Source organism: Nanorana parkeri, unplaced genomic scaffold, assembly GCF_000935625.1.
Source record: "Nanorana parkeri isolate BGI_ZX_2015 unplaced genomic scaffold, ASM93562v1 scaffold756, whole genome shotgun sequence".
Taxonomy (NCBI): Eukaryota; Metazoa; Chordata; class Amphibia; order Anura; family Dicroglossidae; genus Nanorana; species Nanorana parkeri.
This window is the reverse complement of record NW_017307024.1, coordinates 677,107-702,976: the sequence shown is the minus strand read 5'-3', so window position 1 is coordinate 702,976 and position 25,870 is coordinate 677,107. Positions and strand designations below refer to the sequence as shown.

The window sequence follows — 25,870 nt, the reverse complement described above, 5'->3', positions numbered from 1 at the left end:
AGACCCTGCGGAGCCCACCATAGACCCTGCAGAACCAAACACAGATCCTGCAGAGCCCACTATAGACTCCGCAGAGCCCACCATAGATCCTGCAAAGCCCCCCTGAGACCCTGCAGAGCCCACCACAGATTCTACACAGGCCTGCTGAGACCCTGCAGTCTCAGTCAACCTGCAGTCGGTGGATCCGTTTGTTTTTTTACATAAAAGACTTGTCAAAAATGTGTCTTTTGTTTTTTTTCAAATAAAGGATTCTTTCAAACCTCTGGTGTTTGTATTTACAATTTGATTTAGCCCTTTAGTGAATGGGTAAGTACGTACGCTGTATGGAGTGCAGGTGATTTCATATTATCGATTTTCATAGAGGGTGACACCAAACTGACTGTCTGACCTGTCTATAGTGACATATCTCTATATATATACACATCAATACGTCTGACCTGTCTATAGTGACATATCTCTTTATATACACATCAATACGTCTGACCTGTCTATAGTGACATACAGTATCTCTGTATGTCTGACCTGTCTATAGTGACATATCTCTGTATGTCTGACCTGTCTATAGTGACATATCTCTGTATGTCTGACCTGTCTATAGTGACATATCTCTGTATATACACATCAATACGTCTGACCTGTCTATAGTGACATATCTCTATATATACAAAGATGTCACTATATAAAGGTCTGACGCATGACTGCCCATATAGGGAAAGGTGTTTTTATCCAAAGGTCAGACGCACAAACGTCCATATATAGGGAGAGGTCGCTATACCCCGGTCAGACACACAGATGTTCATATACAGGAATATGTCACTATACACAGGTCAGACACATGGAGGCCCATATACAAAGAAATGCATGTGTGTTTATATACAGAGGGATGTCACTATACACATGTCAGACACACTGATGTCCTTATACAGAGGGATTTCACTATACACAGGCCAGGCACATGGATGTTTTTATACAGAGAAATGTCACTATGCACCGGTACAATAGATGGATGTCCTTATACAGAGAGATATCACTATACAGAGCTCAGAAATATGGATGTCCTTATACAGAGGGATGTCACTATATACAGGTCAGGCACATGGATGTTCTTATACAGAGAAATGTCACTATGCACCGGTACAATAGATGGATGTCCTTATACAGAGAGATATCACTATACAGAGCTCAGAAATATGGATGTCCTTATACAGAGGGATGTCACTATACACAGGTCAGGCACATGGATGTCCTTATATAGAGAGATGTCCCTATACAAAAAGGTAAGAAAGATGGATGTCCTTATACAAAGAGATGTCACTGTACACAGGTCAGGCACATGGATGTCCTTGTACAGAGAAATGTCACTATACAGAGAAAAAATAGATGGATGTTCTTATACAAAGAGATATCATTAAACAGAGCTGAGAAACATGGCTTTCCTTATACAGAGAGATGTCGCTATACAAAGGTCAGGCACATGGATATCCTTTAACAGAGAGATGTCATTATAATCAGGTCAGACGCACAGCTGTCCATATACATAAAAATGTTACTATACATTTACAGGGGGGTGTTACAGGGGTGTAATACTTTACAGGGGGGGTGTTAGGGATGTCCATATATAGAGAGAGATGCTACAATAGACAGGTAAGATGCACGGATGTCCATATATAGAGAGATGTTACTCTACACAAGTAGGTTTGATGGATGTCCTTATACAGAGATATGTAATTGTACAAATGTAGGACACATGGATGTTTTTAAATAAAGAGATGTCACTATAGACAGGTCAAATGCACAGGTGTCCATACACAAAAAGAGATGTTACTATACACAGATCAGATGCAAGGATGTCCATATACAGAGAAATGACTTTCTACACAGGTAAAATGCATTGCTGTTCATATAAACAGGGATGTCAATATACCCAGGTCAGACACACGGATACACACGGTACAGATGGATGTTACTATACACAGGTCCAAATTGATCCGGGTAACAAGGGGAGTGTTAGTGATCAGGCCCAGGGTCGTCCCAAGGCCAGGTGTCACCCGGAGCGTGACACCCCATTGTGATGTCATCAGGCATGCACGTAACATCACCACTAGCGTACACGATAACATCATCACGCATGTCTGGCGATCTTATTGATGAGGGACACCGGCATCTTGTTGAGGGGACAGTCAGCCGGCGGGATGAGGTATGTCGCCGGGTCCCTTCCTCTCTCCTGAACTGTCGGACTCTCTGTCCATGACCAAGTGCCTGACTTTTCAAAAGGGGGACACCCAAATGACTGTCAGTCATTTTGGTGTCACCCCTCCAATGGTCTCATTGGCAGCCCCCAACCCCTCTTGTGATGCGAGTGATCACGCAGGTTGACCCAGGTGATAAGGGGGGTGTTAGTGAAATCCCAGGTTGACGCAGTTGAAAAGGGGGTGTTAGTGATCAGTCAGGTTGACCCGGGTGATAAGGGGGGTGTTAGTGATCAGTCAGGTTATCACCCGGGTCAACCTGGGATATCACTGTAACGAGTCCCGGCGGGGAAGTGTCACTCCGCCCTCTCCCCCTGCAGGGACGGCCGCTCTGAGTTCCACGGTGGAACGCGGAAGCCGCTCGACTTCTTGATTGCGGCCTACGTTCCACAGGGGATCGCGGAAGTCGTTCGTTCCAGCCGGCGGCTCCTCCCGCTTCCTGGGGGTATTTAAAGGCTCAGCTGAGACAACATGGCGTTCCACAATTGGATTCAGAAGTGCCTGTTATCTCCTGAGCCTAGGATCCATCTCCCCAGGACTGCCGGTGTCAGATCACTCCTCATCCAGCATTAGGAATCACTGCAACCACTACCAGAACCAAATCGCAAGTACTACTCCTGTTGGAGCCCTAAACCTTGACATTCTGAATTACAACCTCTTAAAGTGGTATAGAATGTCTCAAGGATTACTATCATTTGTGTGTTAGGGTTCTTCCTGCATCAATACCTGTGTATAAGTGGCCACCGTTCCTTGTTGCCAATACTTATCCAAGTTTTCAGTTGATACTTTAAGACTTTAAGCTATGAAGTAATAGCCTATCCGGCTCTCCTTTTATTTGATTATACGGCTGTGATGCAAGAATCTCAAACTCCCCGCTAAAGATTGGGAGTGACGCCTGAGATTCAAGCCTGATAAGCCGTCTCCTCATACGTCACCGAGTGCATACCTTCCGCAGTTGAGATCAAAGCAGTTGCAGTCACAGCAGGCGTGACAATCACTATATCACTAACACCCCCCCCATCACCCGGGTCAACCTGACTGATCACTAACTGTGTGGTATGAGATCACGCTTGCTTGGTGATGTGCTTCACTGCCACCGGCTATCTTAGGGATGGATGCCAGGAAAGAAAGGAGGGGATATTGACCCAGTGGGATCAGGTATGCAACTAGGTCCCCCGTCTCTCTCGTGGTGCTGTCGGACTGTCAGTTCATGACCATGGGCCCGACTTAGGAGAAGGTGTCGCCCGGTGAAGACTGCACCCCCCGTGTGACACCTCTGTTGCCACTGATCCTGAGTGATGGGCCGAACAACCCCGTGGAGAAAGTTTGAATTCAAACTCAATGCAAGTCTCTGCAACTTTTAAAATCAATTGACCCCATTTTGAAGGCTTATAGGCAATTTATTGGCCAAAAAAAGGGTGTGGGGATTCAGGTACTGCCCTGGGGGACATGAACCAATCAAAAAATGTTTAAAAAAATACAGTTTTTAATAGAGCAGTGATTTTAACATTGCTTGAATTAAAAAAATAAAAACGAAAAATTCCTTTAAATATAGTGCCTGGGGGGGTCCCCTTAAACTGCTTGTAACCTGGCGCATCTGTACTATGTATAGAACCTGCTGCAGAAAAAAATGACATGTGTAAAGTAAAAAAAAGACATTTAAAAAGAAAGAAAAAAAAAAGCGTTCGGTTTCCCCTCCAAAACAATACCAAACCCTTTAGGTCTGGTAGGAATGTTAGGAGGAACCCCATTTTAATAACAACAAAAAAAGCGTGTGCGGGCAGGGGGCTTATTCACACCAGGTTACCCCTTTAATAAAGGGGCACCCAGATGCGGCCCCCCTTGTGAATTCACTAAAGGGTTAAATCAAAGTGTAAAAAAGGAGGCCAAACTTTTGAAAAAATCCTTTATTTGAAAGAAAAAAAAAAAAAAGACAAGTTTTTGGCAAGTCTTTTATTTTTTTTTAAAATAGATCCAGGTTCAATGACGACGTCCAGCGTTGTCCACAATGATGACAACGACTCAAAATAAATAAAACAATAAAAAAAGAAATAGAATTAAAACAAAAAACAAACAAAAATACACGAAGACCGCCGTCCCATCGCTCACAACGAACTACCACCGCAGAATGGAATTTTGACAGATGCCAGCAACATATAAACAATTGGGCTAAGCTAGCGGTGACAGCTAGCTCCGCCCAACTGTTTACAGTTGTAAGGTATCTGACAGGTGAGCCATGATGATGATTGGGCAAAGTCATGATGACTTTGTCCAATCATGGTTCTTACAGAGAACTGGGCCCTGATTGGGCAAAGTCTTGCACCTGACCTGTGGTCAGGTGCAAGACTTTAGCCAATCAGGGCTTCACAAGGCGCAGTGGATTGCTGGGCGCTCGGCGGGGGAAAAGCCCCGCCAATGTTCGAGTCGAACTCACATATCGAGCCCATGCCTAATCCTGGGCTTGCTGACTAGGGAGGCCACATGTGCTATACTGTAAGGAGCAAGGCCTGGGTTTGGGGCCTGGACTCACACTGCTTTGCTGGAGGTGGTTTCTCAGAAGTAGTGAAGCTGATCCTGGGAAGAAACACCGGGGAAGAATTTTGACTTGCTGGATGTGCCTGAAAAGCTAAAATTTGGCTTGGACCTCGCAGGTAGTCTTGTGTCCCACCCTGGGAATTTTGTGCTATTTCTGCTACAGTCAAGTGCTCTGGAATCACAGGATGCCTATTTGGCTTAAAGGTCATCATGCCTGTGAAGACTCTAAGTAGAGTCTGTAGCTTGCATGTGTTCTAGGTGTCTGTTGCCTTTAGCTCTTTCGCCTTGTGAGTTGTTGAAACAATAAAATCCTTCAAAACTCTTTAAAGTGACATTCGCACCCCACAACCAGCTAAGGACTAATCCATGAGGTGAAATGTCAGCCCACCCTGCATCTGGGGCCGCGCACATGCTTCAGGGGGGTCAGGATGGTACTAGAGTAAAGAAACAAGTAATTAAGGTAGAGAAAACCAAACTGTTATAATAATAAAATAACAATACTCAGGAACAATGTTATTATAACCCTACAGGAATAAATTAACCATCAAATAGGTGTCATTAAAAGGAAGAGACTTCCTAAGGGTTCAGTTCTTTAAACTGTCCACTAGAGGGAGTCAGTATCCACAGTAAACATTTATCAGATTACCGTATATCACTAATACATAAAACGATACCATTTGATTTTATAAAATGAAACTCCAATTGAAAAAGATATCTGAAAAAAAAAACTAAGCCCCATTCACACCTGAGCGTGTCACGGTGATGCGTGTTCCTGGGCATTTGTTTCCCATGTTTGATGCGTGTCCCCATTGATTTCAATGGGTCCCTGTCCATGCACCACATGCAGGAAAGTAGTGCATGTCACAAATTTTGTAACATTCATTGCATGTTTAAGATTTTTTTCCCGTGCATCTCGAATGCGCAGGAAAAAAAATGCATTTGCTCGGCCACGTTTGGGGTGCCATTAACTAGTTAGTACACCACAAGCACGTTCGTGAATGTGTGTCAAGGCACACACTTTTGTGCGCATGCGGCATGCCCATATGTGAACAGGGACTAAAAAATAGGTGAAAAGGACTGGCAGCTTTTTGTGTGCCTAAATGAACCCCTGGTGGTATTATTATTATTATACAGGATTTATATAGCGCCAACAGTTTGCGCAGCGCTTTACAATATAGGGAAGACATTATTACAATACAATTCAAGACAAGATGGTAAGGAGGGCCCTGCCCCTCAGTGCTTACACTATAAGAGGGAGGAGCAAGTGATATATGCAGAGGTAGCTGTGTGGGGATGAAATGTTTGAGGAGTTCAGTGGTTAGTTTGAAGTGTGATAGGTTTCCCTAAAGAGATGAGTCTTTAGTGATCACCAAAAGGCAGTCAGAGTTGTAGATAGACGGACAGGTTGGGGTAAGGAGTTCCAAAGAATGGGAGAGACTCTAGGGAAGTGCTGGAGGTGAGCATGGGAGGAGTTGACGAGGGATCTAGAGAACAGGAGGTCTTGATAGGAGCAGAGGGGACGGTTAGGGTGATACTTTGAGACAACGTTTGAGATATATCTGGGGGCAGAGTTGTGGATGGCTTTGTTAGTGGTTGTTAATATTTTCAATTTTATCCTGTGGGAGAGTGGAAGCCAGTGTAGGGATTGACAGAGGGGGATTGCAGATACTGAGTGGTTGGTTAGGTGGATGAGTCTAGCAGCTGCATTCATGATGGACTGAAGGGGGGATAGTCTGTGTAGAGGTAGGCCGATGAGGAGGGAGTTACAATAGTCAAGACGAGAGATGAGTGAGTGGATGAGTAGCTTTGTGGTTTAATTGATGAGCAGGGAGCGTATTTTGGAGATGTTACGAAGGTTAAGGTGGCAGAATTTGGATAGGGATTGGATGTGGGGAAAAAAGGTGAAGGCCGAGTCAAGGATGACACCTACCACCTTGGCATGGGAGGAGGGTTGAATAGCTGTGTTCTCAATCATGATCGAAAAGTTGGGGGAGGGTGCACGGGGGAAGGGAACACCATGAGCTCAGTTTTTGAAAGATTGAGCTTTAAGAAGTGTTGTGACATCCAGACGGATATGTCTGGTTCATTTAGAACTGTTCTCTGTGCCACTGAGCCCAATAGCCAATAACGATCTATACTGCTCTAGTAGAGTGTTGTCTAATAGTATTCTCTTCTTCAACCAACTCTCCACACACACTGTTAAATTGCACACAGATTTTCATTTACTGGGATCCATTTTTTAAATGAATTAAGCAGAAACTGGTGGCTACAATCAGAGTTTGTTGGAACTGTTTTCTATCACTTGAGTCAATAGTGGTTAATTTAGACACACAGAAAGCCAGTAGTCTAACCTATTCTTATCATATACCTTTTTTCAATCAGAGTTCCATTTTATAAAATCAAATGGTATAGTTTTTATTTCTAATTGATTTGAGAAGTAAAGCTAAACTTTTTTTCTGACTTTACTTGTCTATTTGGTCACAGGAGTACATTTACTAATGTACACCTGTGACCCAAAAGTCAGCATATATGCAGAGCTGCATAGTTAGAGCTGCACTGCTGCCGGAAGGGATCCCAATAGTATTTTTGGGAGCCACCTAGTTGACTGATTGACAGCTGGATCTGCCTCTCTAGAGTCAAAAGGCAGCTGTGCCCGCCCCCTCCCTGTCTGTCCCTTCAGTGAGTGCTGGAGGAATAGAGAGGGGAGGGTGGAATACCTGCAGGGAGTGGGGACAGGCAGCCACTGCTCTGCAGTGAGGCAACCATGAGCTAAGAGATGATGAGTTCATGATTACTCAGCTCTTGGTATATAGAATCCTGTATCTTTGCAAAGAAATCTCTCGTTTGTAACAGCTACCTTGAAATGATTAGTTATGATAAGATTTTTAGGATACATTTTCATATACTTTTCTTATTACCTTTATTTCCTGTATTTTTTTTTTAGCCCTAATGAAGGAGGAAGGAATAAAGCACCGCTCCACCATGGCTTTAGCAGGGGGAAGACAGTCGGGTGCTCGCCCCGCTCCATTTCACGCTGAATCAGTTCATTGAAAATTCGTCAGTTCTTTGCCGGATTGAAGGATTATTGAGCTTCATAAGTGTTTGCTATCTCTTGTCATCTTTCTCATAATTGTGGAATCAATAAAGTACCGTTGTAGACTTTTAAAGAGCGGTTTTGGCTCACTCTAATGCTCGACTACAATGGACATGGTGGGGCCACCTCTTCTATTTCCAGTCCCTAATGACTGCCACCCGATTCTATTTATTTTCGCTTGTGTTCCCGCTCCTCCCTTTCATGTTGAATGGCCTCTTGGAGAAAAGCTGTGAACCTTACTGTACTGTTGGTCCCCACTGGATCCATCAAGGCCCATTTTAGTGGATTGTATCAGACCCCTGCAAAAAACTGATCCTGTAGGATCTGGTTTGGATGAGAGATAGCAGCATTCCCAGATCCATCTTTCTCCTTTAACTAACAAAATAAGTCCTGTTTGGCCACTGCATATTGCACATACTGACTCCAGATATAGAATTTCTTGTGGAGTTCTGCAGTGGAGATCACTTCACCATACAGACTCTCTAAATAGGCCATAAAAGCTATTAGGGTAATTTCTCTCCCAGGCACAACCAGTACAGCCCGACAAGCCCCACCTTCCAACAAATTGATGGCCAGATCAGGAAGGTGTGCTGCCGGGATCTGGAATAGGTGAGCTGAGCTCTCCAGCCAAAATGTAAAAGTACCAAGCGAGGTGATATTTTAATGAAGACTAAACAGGATTATAATACAGTAGTTGTCCAACAACTAATGTACAGCAAAATAAGGCGTTTTCCCAGTTATGGCACAAGGCAGTCCAAACCGGCAGACTTACAGGTGTCAATGTGCTCAAGGAGCACTCAGCAAGCAGCCTCTCTATGCTGACTACAATAGCCTCTCGAAAAGAGTGCTGTGTTGGCGATATTGGATGCACAATGTGCCAAACCAGATACAGACTTGAACAGGGTCCTTCCCCAAACTTAAGCAGTCTCCAGGGGTATTCCAGACTATCTCTACACTGTCCATGCTTGACATGAATCTTTCCTTGCGATATGCCTATCTCTCACTATCCAGCATATGCACTATTCCTACCTCAATACTCCCCACACTATGGGGTACACCACATGGCTGCAGCAGGGGCTATTTATAACCTGTGTCCAAAATTGCTGCCCAAATCTCGGTAGAACTCTGTGTCCAATCAGAGACAGGCTTCTCTAAGATGGCCAATGGCAGCCCTGTACAGGGGAAAATTCTATCCTCTGGCTGGTTTCCCTAGCATCAGAGGTAAGCAGCGATCAGGTGATCATTGTGTTTACCTTCTGAAAGCTAACCAGGCTAACCTAACAATTGCTACCTCACTAACTGGGCTGTCACACATCGGAGCCATCTTACCAATTGCTGGGTGTAGCAGCCGCAACATGCAGGTAATGACAGGAGGCTGATTTTAAGACAGTTTCAAGTATGTTTCTTAGCTGTATGTAAAATACATACAACCATTGTAATGGAATACACAAGTGCATTAAATTGTGTTTTTATCTAAGCTAAAGGACCCATTCACACCAGATCCGTTGCATTGCAATGTTTTTCAATGGAGGCTAGCAGAAAGGCAATGAAAAATGAATGGGTGTGAATGGACATGGTTCACGCTGCTCCTTTCCATTGTGTTACATTACGCTGAAAAAAAAGGAACATGCACAACTTTTTTTCAGCGCAACGTAACACCATGGATCCGGTGTGAGCTAGCCCCATTCACACCCATTTATTTTTTGTTGCCCTTGCATTAGCATCTGTTGAAAGACAGATCACAACACATTTGTTGACAAGCGATTTCCTTTAGATTTTGGTGTAAATGCAGACTTAATTGTCTTATTCTGTATACAGGGGCGTCCCGAGACCGGGTGCCACCCGCAGCGGTTACCGGGTGACACCCCGTTGTGACATCACCACTCATGCGCGCAACGTCACCATGCACATGTGCGATGACGTAATCGCGCATGCACGGCTATCTTATTGATACCCGTCGGCTGCCATTTTGGTGATAGACGCCGGAACTGTCGGGCTCTTGGTCCGTGACCGAGTGCCCGACTTTTCAGAGGGGGCAACACCAAGATGACTGTCAGTCATTTTGGTGTCCCCCCTCTCCAATGGTGTCATCCGGGTGCGGGCCGCACCCCCCACACCTCCCTTGTGACGCCACTGTCTGTACATTATTTTCTTGCAGCAGTCACTTTGCAAGGAGGCTAATTTTAACCTACTAATTGCCACTAGATGGAGCAAGTCCAAATGTTTGTCAGATCATAAAAATATGGCCCATAGCCATTAATCACATCATTGCCTACAACAGGAGAATGAAACATGATATTGAATTGGTTGAGGCCAGAAAAAGTTAAAATGATCTTTGTTTCAGGCTTGTAAAGTTGGCTCCATTGTAATATCCAGTTGCTAAAAACTTCTACCAGGCAGAACAGGTAATACCATTCCAGGGCGACATCAGCACTTTGGTTTCTGCATTTAGTTGGACGTGCGGTGTTTATCACCACTGGAGGGATAATTTACACCCTTTGACAGGTTTACAATTGTTCTTATCTGTTCCACAAAGTCCTTTCACTGGCAGGGAGAATATCAGATACCCCTGTTCCCCTGTGACACCTGGAGACAGCTTCGTTATTGCTCACACGTACACATGCGAGTGTGCAATTTAACAAATGCTCTATTAATTCTATATCACAATTCGCAGGCAGCTGTGCAAACAATGCGTATTACTTTCCCTGGCAGTTGGACACAGTTACATTTAGTTTTGCTTCTTTGTTGTCTGCCTGATCTCTTGTTACACGGGGTAGTGAGAAGAGAGGCCCTGGCGGCTCTAGCAGAAATCACAGGGCTGAAGGTAACACAAGCCATAAGCATCTAATGGCTGTCAGAATGTTTACCAGAGTATAGTCTTTTTTTGGGGGGCACCGGTCCACAGAAAGGATGTCCTTGAACTGGAGAAAGTCCAGCGGAGGGCGACCAAACTCATAAAGGGGATGGAGGACCAGAGCTATGAGACACGGCTACTAAATTTAAACATGTTTACGTTGGAAGTAAGGAGATTAAGGGGGGACATGATTTTCATGTACAAAATGTTCCATAGTCATAGCAACATTAGCAACAAACTCTTTGAGATTAATTCCATAACAAAGACTAGAGGACACCACCTAAAACTGGTAGAAACAAAATTCGAACACAAGGGGCGAAGGGGGTTCTTCTCAGTTTGCGCGGTTAGGGTCTGGAACTCACTGCCTCAAGCGGTAATTTCCGCAATTAATATGGAATCCTTAAAGAGGCTTTTGGATGACTTTCTGAGAGACCGAAATGTACAAGGGTACAGGTACTCTTAAGAATGAGAACACTCATGGACTATACACACACAGTTAATCACTATAAAAAAAAAAAAGCAACAATGCTTTTCTATAGTGACCAGACCAGACCAGGTATATGACTGATTTTGGTTGTAATGGTATATATGTTGGGTGATGTCCCTTGACTTTCCATGGTAAAGAATATAAAAAGCCATTTACTTGGCTTCACAGTAAAAAGATTTACTGTGAAGACAGCATCACAAAGTCATAAGAAACCAGCGTTTCGGGACCTTGAGGAGCCTTTGCTCAAGACGACATAGTGGGTCACCATGAAGGGACCCTGCGAAACCACAAAACATAGGTTTCTTATGACTTGTGTTTTATGTATTTACCATAAAGACAGCATCACCATTTATTTAGAGTGCTAGTGACTTTGTATTATTTCATCTTGTTTTGACATTGCACTATCCATAGCAATCACTTCAGGCACCCACCGATTATTCAAAGGTCAATTATTGTGAGGAGTGCAACCTTAATTTGGGGTTTCCCAGATTTTCTCTTGGTTGGGAAGCTACTCTGTTTGGTTGCTGTATATGAGAAATAGCACAACCCATTGCCAATAACAACCCCCTGTATTGATTAGATATCTTGGAGTTGTACTGAAGCCTCTTGCTTTGCTGATGTGCAACCTCCCTTGTGTTTGTGCAAGGTTTCAGTGGACTCAGCAAGGGAGCATTGCTATATCTAGTGAACACACTGCATCTTCACAGGCCCAGACTAAGGACCATTCAAAAGTTGATGGTAATGGCAGCTGTCAAGATTTATCTAGCAAACCATTCAAGAGCAGAGCATAAATGTCACAGTAAAGACTACAGCTAGGGATGCACCGATACCAAGTACCGTACTCGGTACAAGTACATGTACAGATACTTTTCCAGCTCCAAGACTAGACTAGAGAAAATTCAAAAGTTAGGAGGCAACTGTCATTTTTAGGGAGCACACAGAGCTCCTGGGATTTGTACATCTGTTTTATTGTATGATTTTGTTTTTATAAATATATATTAGGGATGCACTGATACCATTTTTGCAAGTACAAGTACTGATACTTGCCCAAGTACTTACAAGTACTGATACATTTGTGTTTATTGTCATGCAACAGTTTTTCTAAAACAATATCGACTAATGACTTCAGGACAGTGGTGGAGCGCCAGAGTTGGTCCCAGCTGCAACCGCTGCAACCCTGGTAGTTCATGAAAATGTCAAGTATCGGCACTGGTATCTGAAAAGCATCAGTGCATTCCTAATTACAGCTATTTTTCAAATAGGCTGTTTCACCAGGGAAACCACTTTAATGTAAAAAGTTGAAGTTTAAATTAATTGAACCTAAAGAACGGCCAAAAACAAAAAACTGTTAGTGAACAGCATGGGCAGACCAGTTAGCTCTTCGACCTTGCAGTGTTGGGTCCCTCAGTTGGAATCCCAACGAGGACACTCTTGTTTGCATGCTCTCCCTTGTGCTTGTGTGGGATTCTGCCGGGTACTCCGGTTTTCTCCAACACCGGTGGGTTAATTGGCTCCTGTCCAAAATGGCCCTAGTATGTTGACATATGAGATAGTGCCCTTAAAATGTAAGCTACTTAAAGAGAGGCACTTATGTGAATGCACCACTGTGTAAATTTTCAACTCTATATGAAAATGCCTGTAATAACGCTGTCAGCAAACAAGGCACTGTCGCCGTTTTCACGTAACAGTTCGTTCTTTAGCTAAGCTTTAACAAAATCACTAGATAAGACCCATATCTATAAAGTCTGAAGATAATAGTCTGAAACGATGGCAAGATTAGCTCTGACGCAGCATTTTGTACTATAACCACTTGCTCACAGGTATACAAAGCATTGCAGGTCTAGTTAGCGGTGAAGGGGTTAATTAAAAGAAATCGAGGAAAACCGTGCTAGCAAGAGCTAACAATCTAAGACGATCTCTGCAAGCAGACGTTAGGGCCACAATATTGGCGAAGGACGGCTGAGTGTCCACGTGGAGAGCAGAATATTTTGGACTGCCTGGACTCTGTCTGCTATCATAAAGGGGGGGGGGGGGCATAGGAAGCTGTCAGATTGTCGGGTACAGCAACTAGGGGAAACCTCTAGATGTGGTTGATGCTTGGATACAGGGTCTGAGACCTCTAGGACTTAATGACACAGCAACTTATTCCTCCCGTAGTCACGAGTTGACAAAGGCATGGAAAGCAAATATTCAGAAGCTTAATCTTTTTTTAATTTACTTGGCTGGCAGAGTGGCGCAGAGTACTCCATGTTTTTGGGAGAGGAGAGGAGGACTTCTCACCCAGCTGGGTGGCAAAGAAACAGGAGGTTTTGTTGGAAGAATGTCCTGGAACAGTTATTGTGTTGTTTTCAGGGAAGGAACGGAAACAAGAAAGTCCAAAACGAGAAGAGAGTCTGCGAGCTGCTTATTGAGAATAAGGTAAGCGGTCAAATGCACCTACATCATGGGAGCTGCAGGTTGCTGGGGACCTCAGGCAATATTCTGAGGTTCTCTGCATCCCCGCAACACAGGACAACCATGTCGTCACTGTATAAATAAGATGGCCATGTGATAATAGGCAGCTGGGTGTGGGGATCTGCTCTAAAGTTCACTCTATCTGTTTTATCGGACGGGCTTGGTTGTTTTAAGGGGTCCACAGAAACTAATTACCAGGCACATTTCATTAAAAGAGTTTTAGACCTAGTTTGCTGATTACTGCCATATGTGTGTTGAAGATCAAGCTGACCATACACCAGTAGTATTTAAAATAAAAATAAAAAACATTTTCGGAACATCTGGTCAATTTTATAATAGTTAATGGTTTCAAATTTACAAATGATATTTGACCATATTGACAAAAAAAAAAAAAGCGAAGGGGCAACATTCTAACAGTGAATGTGGTTTTTGTTCAATAAAATAATTTCCAAAACTGAATGTTCAAATCAATGAAATATACAGCAACATTCATCAAGTCTCTGATAGCATTATCGAATGTTCTGATGAGACTTTTCATATGATTATTCGTACAAAAATCTACCGGTGTATGTACAGCTTGACATTCCTATCTGGCTATCAAAGTAGTAGATGGTTATCATACAGCGTTTTTATTACTACCAGATGTTTTCTCGTGTATTGTTTTGTCTTGACCATATAGGTGAAACTCGAATAATTAGAATATCGTGCAAAAGTAATTGCAGTAAGTGCTGCAAAAGGGGCCCAAACCAAGTACTGAGTACATATGCCTGCTTGTACTTTTCAGAGGTCCGATATTGTTCTATGTACAATCCTTGTTTTATTGATTGCATGTAATAATCTACTTTTTTGAGGTTGTGGATTTGGGGTTCTTGGGGTTTTCATGAGCTGTAAGCCATAATCATCACAATTATGACAAATCACGGCTTGAATTATCTTGCTTTGCATCTAATGAGTCTATCTCATATATTAGTTTCACCTTTTAAGTTGCATTAGTGAAATAAATTAACTTTGCACGATATTCTAATTGTTCGAGTTTCACCTGTATAATAATTATATATATAGATATATCTATATCTATATAGATGTATCTATATATATATCTCGTTGATCTGAATTCAGACTTTAGACATACGGTTATCTGTGACTTTGGACTTTGGTAATATTGCAATGTCTATGGGATTGTCTACTCACATAAAATCTGGTTGTATCTGGTCTACATTTACAATGTGATTGCTCCTGTTGGACCCTACATATGCAACAGAAAAATTAAAGGAAATCTCCCCAAAGCGCGGGATCTTCCCAATTTAAGGTGCCCATACACCTTACGATTATCATACGATAATCGCAAAGTGTATGGGCAGTGTACAACCGCAAATACTGTACAATCGTACGACTTTTGACTTTCAAGCATGTTTGAAAACTTTGGTCGATCGTACGATTATTGCAAGGTTGGTTGCGTTTCCGTACGTCAAAAAAAATCGTACGATCTACACTGCTCATGCGCAAACGAAAATACGTGCGGTTGAGTGCCGCAATTCGTCCAGGTGCTTTTCTTTAATTGCGGCTAATTCAACCTTGCTATAATCGGGGCATAATGGGGCCGCCGTACGATAATCGCACGACGGTTCGATCATCGGACGAAACGTGTCGTCCGATAATCGTAAGGTGTATGGCCACCTTTAGACAGGTGTCACTAGGACAGGTGCTCCCATTGAAGGATTTTCCCTCACCTCTTGCTCTGGTGACAACTCTGAAATGTTGGATTTTCCCTCCTTTTCTGTCTTGGTGACAAAAGGACAAATATGGGGATCAATCTCAATGACAGGGACAAAGACAGCAATAAAAACACGAGAAAGGGTCTAACCTAAGGGTAGGCAACTTTGGCACTCCAGCTGTTGTAGAACTACAAGTCCTATGAGGCAATAAAACACTCTGACAGCCACAGGCATGACTCCCAGGGGCATTATGGAATTTGTAGCTTCACCACAGCTGATGTGCTGAGGTTGCCTACCCCTGATGTAATCTGGCCATACACACCGCTCTTTCTCAGTCAGCCCCACAGCCTCATCAAGAAAAAACAATTGATTTCCCAAATCTACGCTATTTTGGGAATCCCCCCATCAGACTATCGTATCCTGACAGCGGCATGTATGCTGCTGTCAGAATACTCGAACACTGACTGCAGCTGATTGGATGCAAGCAATGTTCAGCCTAGAATTTTCTGCCCTCCTTCGATTGAAAACTCAACTTTTGTTGTACACACACTGCTCTAATTTATTGCTGACTCGCTGAATTTATTACCGAATGCTCGAATGTATTGCTGACTCACCAAAATTTGAGCAGCGTATGATCAGCTTAACCCGCTTAAACTGCCAACAACTTTTGCCTTTACATACACTTTAAAGATTTGGTCACAAGTAATGCACAAGTTTTATAGGGTTCAGTTACCCTAACATTTTATATTGACAATGACAGTTTGAATGACAGTATGAAAACTAATCAGAACATTCCAAGATGCTGATTGGTTATAAAGATGTCAAATGGTACCAGTATTCAGAATTAGCATGTGAACATACATAAAAGTTGCTAGGCGTCCATAAAGTCAGTGAATTTGCCTAATTTTGGATCATTAGTACCTGAAAAAGGTTGGCAATTATCTTTTTTTAAATTGTTGTTTTAATGTCAGTTTCTTATAAATAAACGGTAATCTTTTAGATTGTAAGCCCTCCTTACCATCTTGTATTGAATTGTATTGTAATTTCAATGCGGTCTTGTAAACGAGCAATAAAAGTATTTCTAAGAAAAAAATTAAACATTTATCATTTTATCTGAATATGTTGCGGCAATACCCTGCATAATTGCAAAACAGCAACATCTAATTTAACAGCCTATTGAATATTAATACAAGGCTGGACAAGTCCCAGGCGGCAGGTCGCCAATGTTCCTTAGAAACTACAGCTGGAGCCTACGTTTTGAGGTATTATCTATATGTTGTCAATGGAATTGACGCCTAAAAACATCCTGCTGGCTTATGGACTAGGCAGACTGGCTCCTGACTGGCTTATGAGAAAACATGTTAGATGTCTGACATTTGCATGTTGCATGTGTTTCAGGCTTGAGCGTTTTTTATCATTATTAGTTTTTTAACCAATAGAAAGCTAGTTCTAAGGAAGAAAACAAGTGAAAAATGCATGTTTTTGCACTCTTTGTGCTTTTTTCAGGTGTTCCCATTGAAGAATATTGGGGCCAAAATGCATGACTCTGGCCCAAAAGACAGTCATGTACTTTTTTGGGTTACAGGCGTTTTATTACAAGTGAAAGAACACTCAGATTTGAACAGGGGCTTATTGAAAACAAAGAGATTCCCCCAGTTGATCATTGTAGCTCTTAGATGTGCATGGGGCCTAAAATCTGTACACCTGGGCGGCTGGCTGGGAGGAGGACTACTGCTATGTATGTATGTATGTATGTATGTATGTATGAGTGAGTGGGGGCATCTCTGCAGGGGTCAGACACCCCCCTTCCTGCCAAGTCACACACTGTTCTATTTTTTTCATTCAACCCATTGGCGGAACAAAACAAAAGAATAGAACAGGTTCCTCTATCAATATTACCAGCATTGGTTGAGGAACCCTTGCTGTTTCTTTTGTATTTAGACATCAGCGGCCGGCCGCTGTCAAAATACCACAACATATATGTACACTATACCAGCAGGCACCACTGACTGTAAGAAGCCCAGTGATTGGCTGCTGTACTGTACACATATTACAGTGTATGCCATTGGCTGTCCCACAATATGACAGAGTCACACTCCGCCCAGGGGAGTACAGGCAAGGCAGCTGGGATTAACCATGTAATCGACACTACCAATCCAGCCATGCTGTCTACAGCCCTGACTATCACTAAATGCATAGTAGTCACATCACAAAAGGTGACGGGCGCTACAATATGTTCAAATAATGTCTTCTGCATTCACTGTATGAGGACCAGTGTTTTTTCTGATGAATCTCTTTAGAGTGGCATGCCCAAGCCTCCTAGTTCTGGCTCCATGAGATCTTTTGATGGGACAGTCTTTCTCATCTGTTGCTCTTATTTCTTGATGATCTCCTGTGTCTGCCTCCTACTCTAGTCACAGAACTTGTGATCATCTACCTTTGCTTGAATAATACACACTTCCACTAGGAAACAATTGTTTTCTATGTAAACTTGCAGAGGCCAGGGTTGCTTAGGTGCAGAGAAACGCAGGTCTCCACATGTAGTGTGACAGAGATTATTTTCCTGAGACTAGCTATTTCACCTATTTTCCTTTTTCTTTTCCAAGGAACCCCTTATCTAGAGTTCTTTTCACCCCTATGGTATATAATACTCCTTAGCCTCACTTCTCCTGAGAAAACTCTTGGGCTACTAGTCAACCAGCTTTATTATCTTGCTGTTATCTCTGATCTTGGAACTGACTATATTGAGTTCCAAACATGTTAATTTCTTTATTGCTCCCTTTTCTGTCCAGAATTACCTGATTAACTAAAATGTTAACTTCTAGGTCAACTTTTTTTTAAATATTTTATATGTTTCATAACCTGTGTCAAATATGGATCCTGTTCTCTGTGATCCTCTTGAGATAATCTGTCCCATTGGACCTTTCCTCATCCATTATATTATGAGAACTAACTTCAAACACTAAGAGCTTTAAGGACGCATCCACTCACATAATGTTTTTTTTAAGGGCTTTCTTTGCCCACTTTTATTCAAGTAAAGTTCGCGTCACACAAAAGTTTACCCTCAAAGGGGTTTTCAGTACTTGCTTCGATTTGCTCACATATGGAACAATCTCTAGTAAGCTTTTTCTATTGTCTTCTTCTTGGCGGAAATCAATTGCCTCACTACTGCAATGGACCGCTCTCCAATACATGTCCTTAAACTGAAGCCATGGAACACTAGTGAGCTATTCTTATTTCTTGTGCTGGTGGCAATCGGCATACTCGTTTCAGTTAGCTCACATGTGTCTATTTCTGGGCCCTGCAAAGAAACAATACATGAATGAATCTAACAGGTAATACAGAACATACCAAACAGGAGCATTTCCAAGATGGACCTCTAGATTAGCTGCTGTTATTGGTAGAAACCATATTTTGAATCTTCTATAAACTTATAATGACATGATGATAAATAGCAATGGGACACGAGTGTTATGAATTTATGTTTTGTGTCCCTGGTGTCTATTTAAAATGGTGTGAGGACTCATCGGTCCTTTTAGATCCTGGACAGCTGTAGCAATCCACAGCTAAAGTCCAGTAGCTCAAAATGGTCAGCCTCTGAGCTTCCGTTCTTGCTACATTGCACTCCATAAAGTATAATCACAATGCCTCTACAGCAGGTTTAAATAGGAAGTGAATAAACAGCATTATTTGTCTTATTTAAAATGCCTATTTGACTTTAACCAACACTGGAATGATGGCCTATAGCCCTTCACAGCTCTGTGTATAATTCTAAATCTAGAGCTGTGTATCGGTCCCCCTGTATATCTATAAGTTTCTCCTCGCCCATTCCTAAGAGTATTTATACACTTACTCACTCAATGACATGTCAGAGATCAGGATCGCTGTCACTTGGAGAGAAGGAATTACTTCTGGCAAAAATGGTCCCATGTGGCCGTCTCTTAAACGATGACACCAAATACATAATATTCGGCTACAGCGTTTTTGAGGTTCTTAAAGGCCAAGCTGAAAAAATATAGCAAGAAGAGAAAGGGTTAATACATCAACTTAATAATTAATTGGCTGGGTAAATAGTTAAATAAAGGTTGGGGGCGATAGGGGAGGGGCAGCAGAAAGGCGGTCTTTTCCTCACCTCAGGGGGATCCAAATATTCAAATGCACTCAATGCAGAAAAACCAAAGTCTACAATCTTTGTATGTTCGGAGCTGCCGTTCGTATGTTCTTCGGTTTCAAGTTTCTGAAAAGGAAAATGAGTGAGTTCTTCAGATCAGATATTTCAAATTTCATCTAATACTGGAAGTTTGTTTTTAGATGGTTGCCAATGGGCTATATTACCTGCTTCCTTCCTCCAACACTCTAAATCCTGCACGGTTGGTGTGAATCTGCATCTCCACCATCATATATCTAAAGTCATCTTTCCTTTCTGTCCTTCGCTTATATATACTGTAGGAAGGAATGTTATCCTACAGTAAAGCACAAGAAAAAGACAGACCCCTTCACTTAATTGAGGAAGAGTGGATGATGGTAGAAGACTGTTGGTGGCTGGAGACGCATTCCGTGCAGCACCTTTGTATTGTGGTCCATGCAGCATGATCCTTGTTAAGGACATGGAAGAATCTCTGGTGAGCTAGGGAATCAGCTAGCTCACCACTGCAGTGAACCACTTCATGGTGATGAAGCTAAGGCCATGGAGCAATCTATAGCAGTGGCATCACTAGGGTGGGAGAGGGGAGCGCGAGCCACACCCAGGTGACACCATTGGAGGAGTGACTCTGAAAAGAGGGTCCGACAGTTGCATGAGAGAGGAGGGGACTGGCGGGATAAGGTGAACATCCCCTCCCCTCTCTGCCGATGTCCATCACCAGGATGGCCGCCGGCAGCTAACAGCGTGTGATGTCATCATGCACGTGCGCGATGACGTCACGGCGGAGTGTAACCCGGTACCGCCTCCGGGTGACACCCCCCCTCAGGACGCCCCTGATTCTTCTTCTTTCTGTTGGTGTTGGGAGTCACCTCCAACACGGTACGATTTCCCAGCTTTATATATCTACAGTCATCTTTTCTTTCTGTCTCTTTCTGTAGAGAGGAAGACATGTTCCTACAGCAAAGCATAAGAGACAGACATCTCTCTTCTTCACTATAATGGTAGGAGGAAGAAGAGTTGATGACAGTAGAAAGAAAAGATAACTGTTGTTGGCTGGAAATACGTTCCGTGCAGCGTCATTGTATCATGGCCTGTGCTGCTTAATTCACCATGTCTTGCTTATAAAGCTGAAGCCGTGGAACAGATCCTGTTGAGCTGGAGGTAAGATCCCACATGCCTCGGTGGTAATCAGAGAATTCACGTCAATTTGCTGACGTCTGCTTATTCGACAGCACTGCAAAGAGAAAATGCAATAAATATATCAGTCAGTATAGGACATACCAAACAGGAGCTGAATTTCTAGATGGAACACTGAACTACACTTCAATACACTCCACTACATAATTAATATCTATTGTGGTTCCTCTATGAAATTATTATGACATAAGTAGCAATGGGACATGAGTGTTATGTACATGTGTCTCCTGGTATCTGCACACACTATATTAATGCTACGTCTTCATAGATTTACTAACCAGCTACCTATGGGAGGATCTCCCGGTATGTGCACACACTATATGAATGAGAATTCTTATACACTTACAGGTGGTAAGCCAAGTGGTGGGGTGGACTCTCCTGCCTCCAGCTCCTTCCAGTTGATCGGCCTGAAGAACGGATGTTCTCTCAGATTTTCCACGGCTCTCTTACGCCTTACCGGACTTTTTAAAAGGAGCTGTAACAAAGAAGATGTGGAAATTAATACAAAGTAGATTGTCACAGAAAATGATACATCATTCAGTTTAATGTAGACTATCTCTAATCAAAATAAACTTCTCAGAAATTCAGACTTTAAATCCTTTGGGGGGTGTTTTTTTTTTTTTTTTTAAATTCACACAGCCATTTGTCCTGCAAAACTGAATGTACATTTGTTCTATATGAATGGAGGCAAAATGAATGTTATTACTATTTTTTCTTTTCAGGTCATTTATATTATCATGAAAATACCGCATTATGGTCAGTAGATGGCACTGAGGTGCATAGAAAATAAATACTTCTTTCCCATGGTCCTCAGCTCAGTCTAGTGGCCACAATGTGGTATTTTCTGGATATTACATTCAACCTTGAAAGAATATATGCTAATAACATTTGTTTTTGCCTCCATTCACATAGAATGAATGTACATGCTGTTTCACAGGACGAATGGCTCTGCGGTATTTGTACACATAAACCCCATACTGAGAATGGCTAAGAATACTAATATAGTTGAACTAGAATTAGGGTATCAAAGGCAAACGCGGAATACAGAAATCACATTTCTACGAGTATCTACACTCACTCGCTCAATGACATCTCGAAGGTCAATATCGATGTCACGCGGATATAAGAGAGCCCTGCAGATGGCAAACCTGCAAGATTTTCTAGTGGCCATCATAAAAACAATGATCCCAAATGAATGATAGTCAGCGGTGGCATTATAGGGCTTTCCAAGCTCGACCTAATAAAAATAGAGAGTAAAGATTAGCACACTGACTTTCCTGTATGGAAACCTAACAAGCAAAAGTTAAACTGTGAAATAAAATGTATGATCAGCCATACACGGAGCAGTTAAATAATGGTTGGTAGGAGAGACAGGCCACAGTGTGGCCCCGTGACATTTTTAGGACTTGTGTCACAACCATTCTGACTCTGCTTCATCTCCCAAATTCTTCTTCTTTAAGGATAATGATATGGCTGATAAACATGAAAAAATAAAGATAGGGGTGGCAGAGGGGCCACAGAAGGGAGGTCTTTTCCCTTACCTCAGGGGCCATATAGCCTGGAGTACCAGTATCACTATATGCCATCTGGGATCCAAAGATATTGACTTGCGATAGGCCAAAGTCCGCTATTTTGACATGTCCGGAGCTGTCCAGCAGAATGTTCTCTGGCTTCAAGTCTCTGTAAAATAAAAGGAGAGAGTGAGCTTTGCAAATCAAATATTAGAAATATGTTCAGCTAACACTAATTGTTCAGTTATAGAATCATGAGAGGTGCAGGTAATCTAACCCATTGGCCCCCATCTAAAACTGAACGATTAGCGTTAGGGGAACTCGATTCGACTTGATGTTATCTCTTCTACTGGTGTATGGGGATGGAACTGGCCATGGGCTACTTTTGCAAACTCAACCACAACTAAAACGCCAGTGTTGGGTGGGATTGATGAGGCTTTGATGAAGTACATACCTATGAATGATGCCGAGGCTGTGCAGATATTGCAGTCCACAGAGAAATTCTGCTGAGATAAATCTGAAAAGAAAAGAGAAAAGATGTATTAATATCAAGTATTGGGGAACAAATTATTATTAGATGGATTCTTCTAAGCAGTGTAAGTCATGGGAATAAATGCATTGCTGTGTCCATTTAATGGGATAATACATTCTTCAGTCCTTAACCACCCCATAGAGGTCAGGTGACAGTCACCTGATCTGACCAAAAAATTAATTATTATGGTGATTACACACACTGGCTGAGCGTTCTCTGGGTGGAAATTATTTTAATCACATGCTACTGAGAGAATGAACTATTTTCTGGCAGTTACCAGACACACCTAGAGCTACACAGGAGATCACTGGGCATAGCAACTGATCATTAATCAGAATGAACAAATAGCTCCCTATGGAATCAGCTATACAAGTAGCATGCCGCAGCATTGTTTAGGGATCAGTTTCATCTAGTTGAAGCTATGTACAATCATGTGAAATTGATCTTCACAATGCTAAATCACATGATACTTTGCTCACAATGGGGTTGGGGAGTAAAGGGAAGAGAAGCATTATCAAGCACATGATGCTGTCCCCCTTCAGTTAGAAAGTGAGCCTTACCTGATGCAATCAATTGGAAACGGTGCTTTACGTCTAATTGCATCCCACAGATCTCCACCACTCAAGAACTCCATCACGAAGAAGAGATCGTGCTGTGCAAGATAAAGAGAAATATACAGGTTACAATGCAGATATTGACTATTCTAGAACTACTTCTATCGACCTCTCATTTAATATTTGGGGTGTTTCACTTTCCATAAAAGGGTAGAGTTGGCAGGAAAAGTATCAGGAACAAAATAAAGAAGGTGAAGTGGACATAAAGGTGGAAATGCAGCAACATGGGGATGTCTGGAGCTGATGGGCAGTTTAAAAGCTTAAAGCACATCTAAACCCAGGAACAAATAATGTCATATATTGCATAGATGTGGTGACTGCTTCAGCTTTATTTCCTTTACATACACCTGGTGATCCTGCCACTAGCACACTTCTTATTCTAGGGTGACATCGCTCACTTAGTGCATTGTATCTGTGGAGGAACTGCGTTGTCACCTTAGGATAGTAATGGGTCTATTTATAAACAATTCGCAGAGCCATGTGCCCTGCGAATCTTTATGAACATTCGCTCTGTTCAAATAGAGCCAAAAACGAATGTTCTTAGTATAATTTGTTTTAGGCTCTAAAGTATTGTAATGTCACACTATGGCCACTAGATGGAGCCAAGGAGCATAGGAAATAGATACTTATCTCCTATGCTCCTTAGCTCCATCTAGGGGATATAATGTGGAGGCAGTGTAAGGACACAAATACCAGGTAATTCAGCAGCTATGGGTCTCCAGCAGCACCCCCCAGCCTGGCTACAATTGCTAGCCTTAGCTTGATAAGGCTTAACTCAACAGTAGTCCTGTTTTTCATAAATCTCTGACTACTTACCTTTCCAAAACCTCCTTCGCCGAGTACTTTATGGAAGATGAAGCTGGCAAGGTTAAAGCCAGCAGGGGCATCGTGACCCGTGCTAGTGCACGGCAATGCCTCGCTGGCCACCTCGCCGACCACTTCACCGACCACCTCGCTGATTACATCACCAGCCAACTCGCTGACCACCTTGTCGAGAATTTGATTGGACATGTCAGTGATTATCTCGCTAACTATCCCGCCAACTTTTTCACTGACCACCTCGTCAATTACGTTTCTGACCACCTCGCTGACCGCTTCGATGACTACTAAAAAAAGAGAAATCATGACATTGTATAAGTTTACAGCAATAGGATAGCTACTCTACAAAACCTAGACTGATAATGGCGGAATACACTTAGAGTGGAAGCCAGAGATCCAGGCTTCCACTCTGCAGCTGCTGGCAGGACACAGGCTTTCCCACTCAGGCTATGGCTGCCGTGTAAAGAATGCAATCTGTGAGGGGCTCATTTATAATGGAGAGCTTGTATTCCCGCGCACTATATCTAAAACAGTGACAATGACGTTATATTGTATGCCATTGTGCTTATCGTTCTTACCTGGGTCATCTTCAGCGGCCTTCATTCTCTTATTGGGTGGTGAGGATGAACTCTTTTGTGATCTCTGCCTTTTTGGGGGGAATAGGCTGTAAAAGACGGCATGCAGCATCATATTGGCCCCCATCAATAGAGAACCAAATTTCCCCTTTTTTGCTGGCTTTTCTTCACCAGCAGATTGGCCGGATCTTTGTTCATCCCTCTTATGCTTTGGGTGTCCATCATTCTCTCTCTCATCGGAACCCTTTTGTCCAAAATACTTCCTCTTATTTTGGACCTCAGAACTCCCCTGGTCGCCACTTCTAAGCCTCTTCCCATGTTTAGGGGGTTCCTGAGCTGCCTCCACCTGTAAACCACCAGATGGTATGGTGGGCTGATCCAAAACCTCCATAGAAGGATCCTCTTGGATGGTATCTAGAGGATCCTCCTCTCTCCTCCTTCTTGGATCACGCATGAAAAAACGCTTTATATTCTGAAAACGCTTCATCGTATACAAATACAATGAATAACACACAGAACACAAAACAACAATGCCTCCACTATCACTAGCAAAAGCACTCTGACTAGACTCTGCTTACCCACCTTTATATAAGAACTGCTTCACAGTGACATCACAGTGTGAGATTCCACCTATCAGAATGCAGCATTGGGATTGCATCTGTCAATTCTCAGCCACCAATCAGATTGCAGCATTAGGGTTGCAGCTGTCAATTCCATCCACCAATCAGATTGCAGCATTGGGGTTGCAGCTGTCAATTCCCAGCCACCAGATTCCAGCTCTGAGATTGCAGGTGTGACATCACATTGTGAGATTCCACCAATCAGATTGCAGCACTGGGATTGCAGCTGTCAATTCTCAGCCAACAGATTCCAGCTCTGAGATTGCAGGTGTGACATCACATTGTGAGCTTCCACCAATCAGATTGCAGCATTGGGATTGCAGCTGTCAATTCCCAGCCACCAGATTCCAGCTCATTTCCCAGAGCACGTGTGAATCTGTCAGCCGAGTGAAAACAGCGGATCTCACTAAATAAAGAAAACTTGACCAGTTCTGAGACATTGGAGGCGGGGGAAGGGGGGATAAAAGCTG

At 42.7% G+C, this 25,870-nt stretch overlaps 1 protein-coding gene across 1 annotated transcript in view; it reads left to right on the top strand.

Moving 5' to 3' along the window:
- Positions 1-13,264: 13,264 nt before the first annotated feature.
- The window catches only part of GRB7 (growth factor receptor bound protein 7), a 140,281-nt gene continuing 127,675 nt past the window's right edge, over positions 13,265-25,870 (top strand). The window contains exon 1 of the mRNA XM_018564493.1: positions 13,265-13,637. Within this exon, the coding sequence (XP_018419995.1) occupies positions 13,467-13,637 (171 nt within the window). The 5' untranslated portion in view covers positions 13,265-13,466. The remainder of the gene's footprint in view (positions 13,638-25,870) is intronic.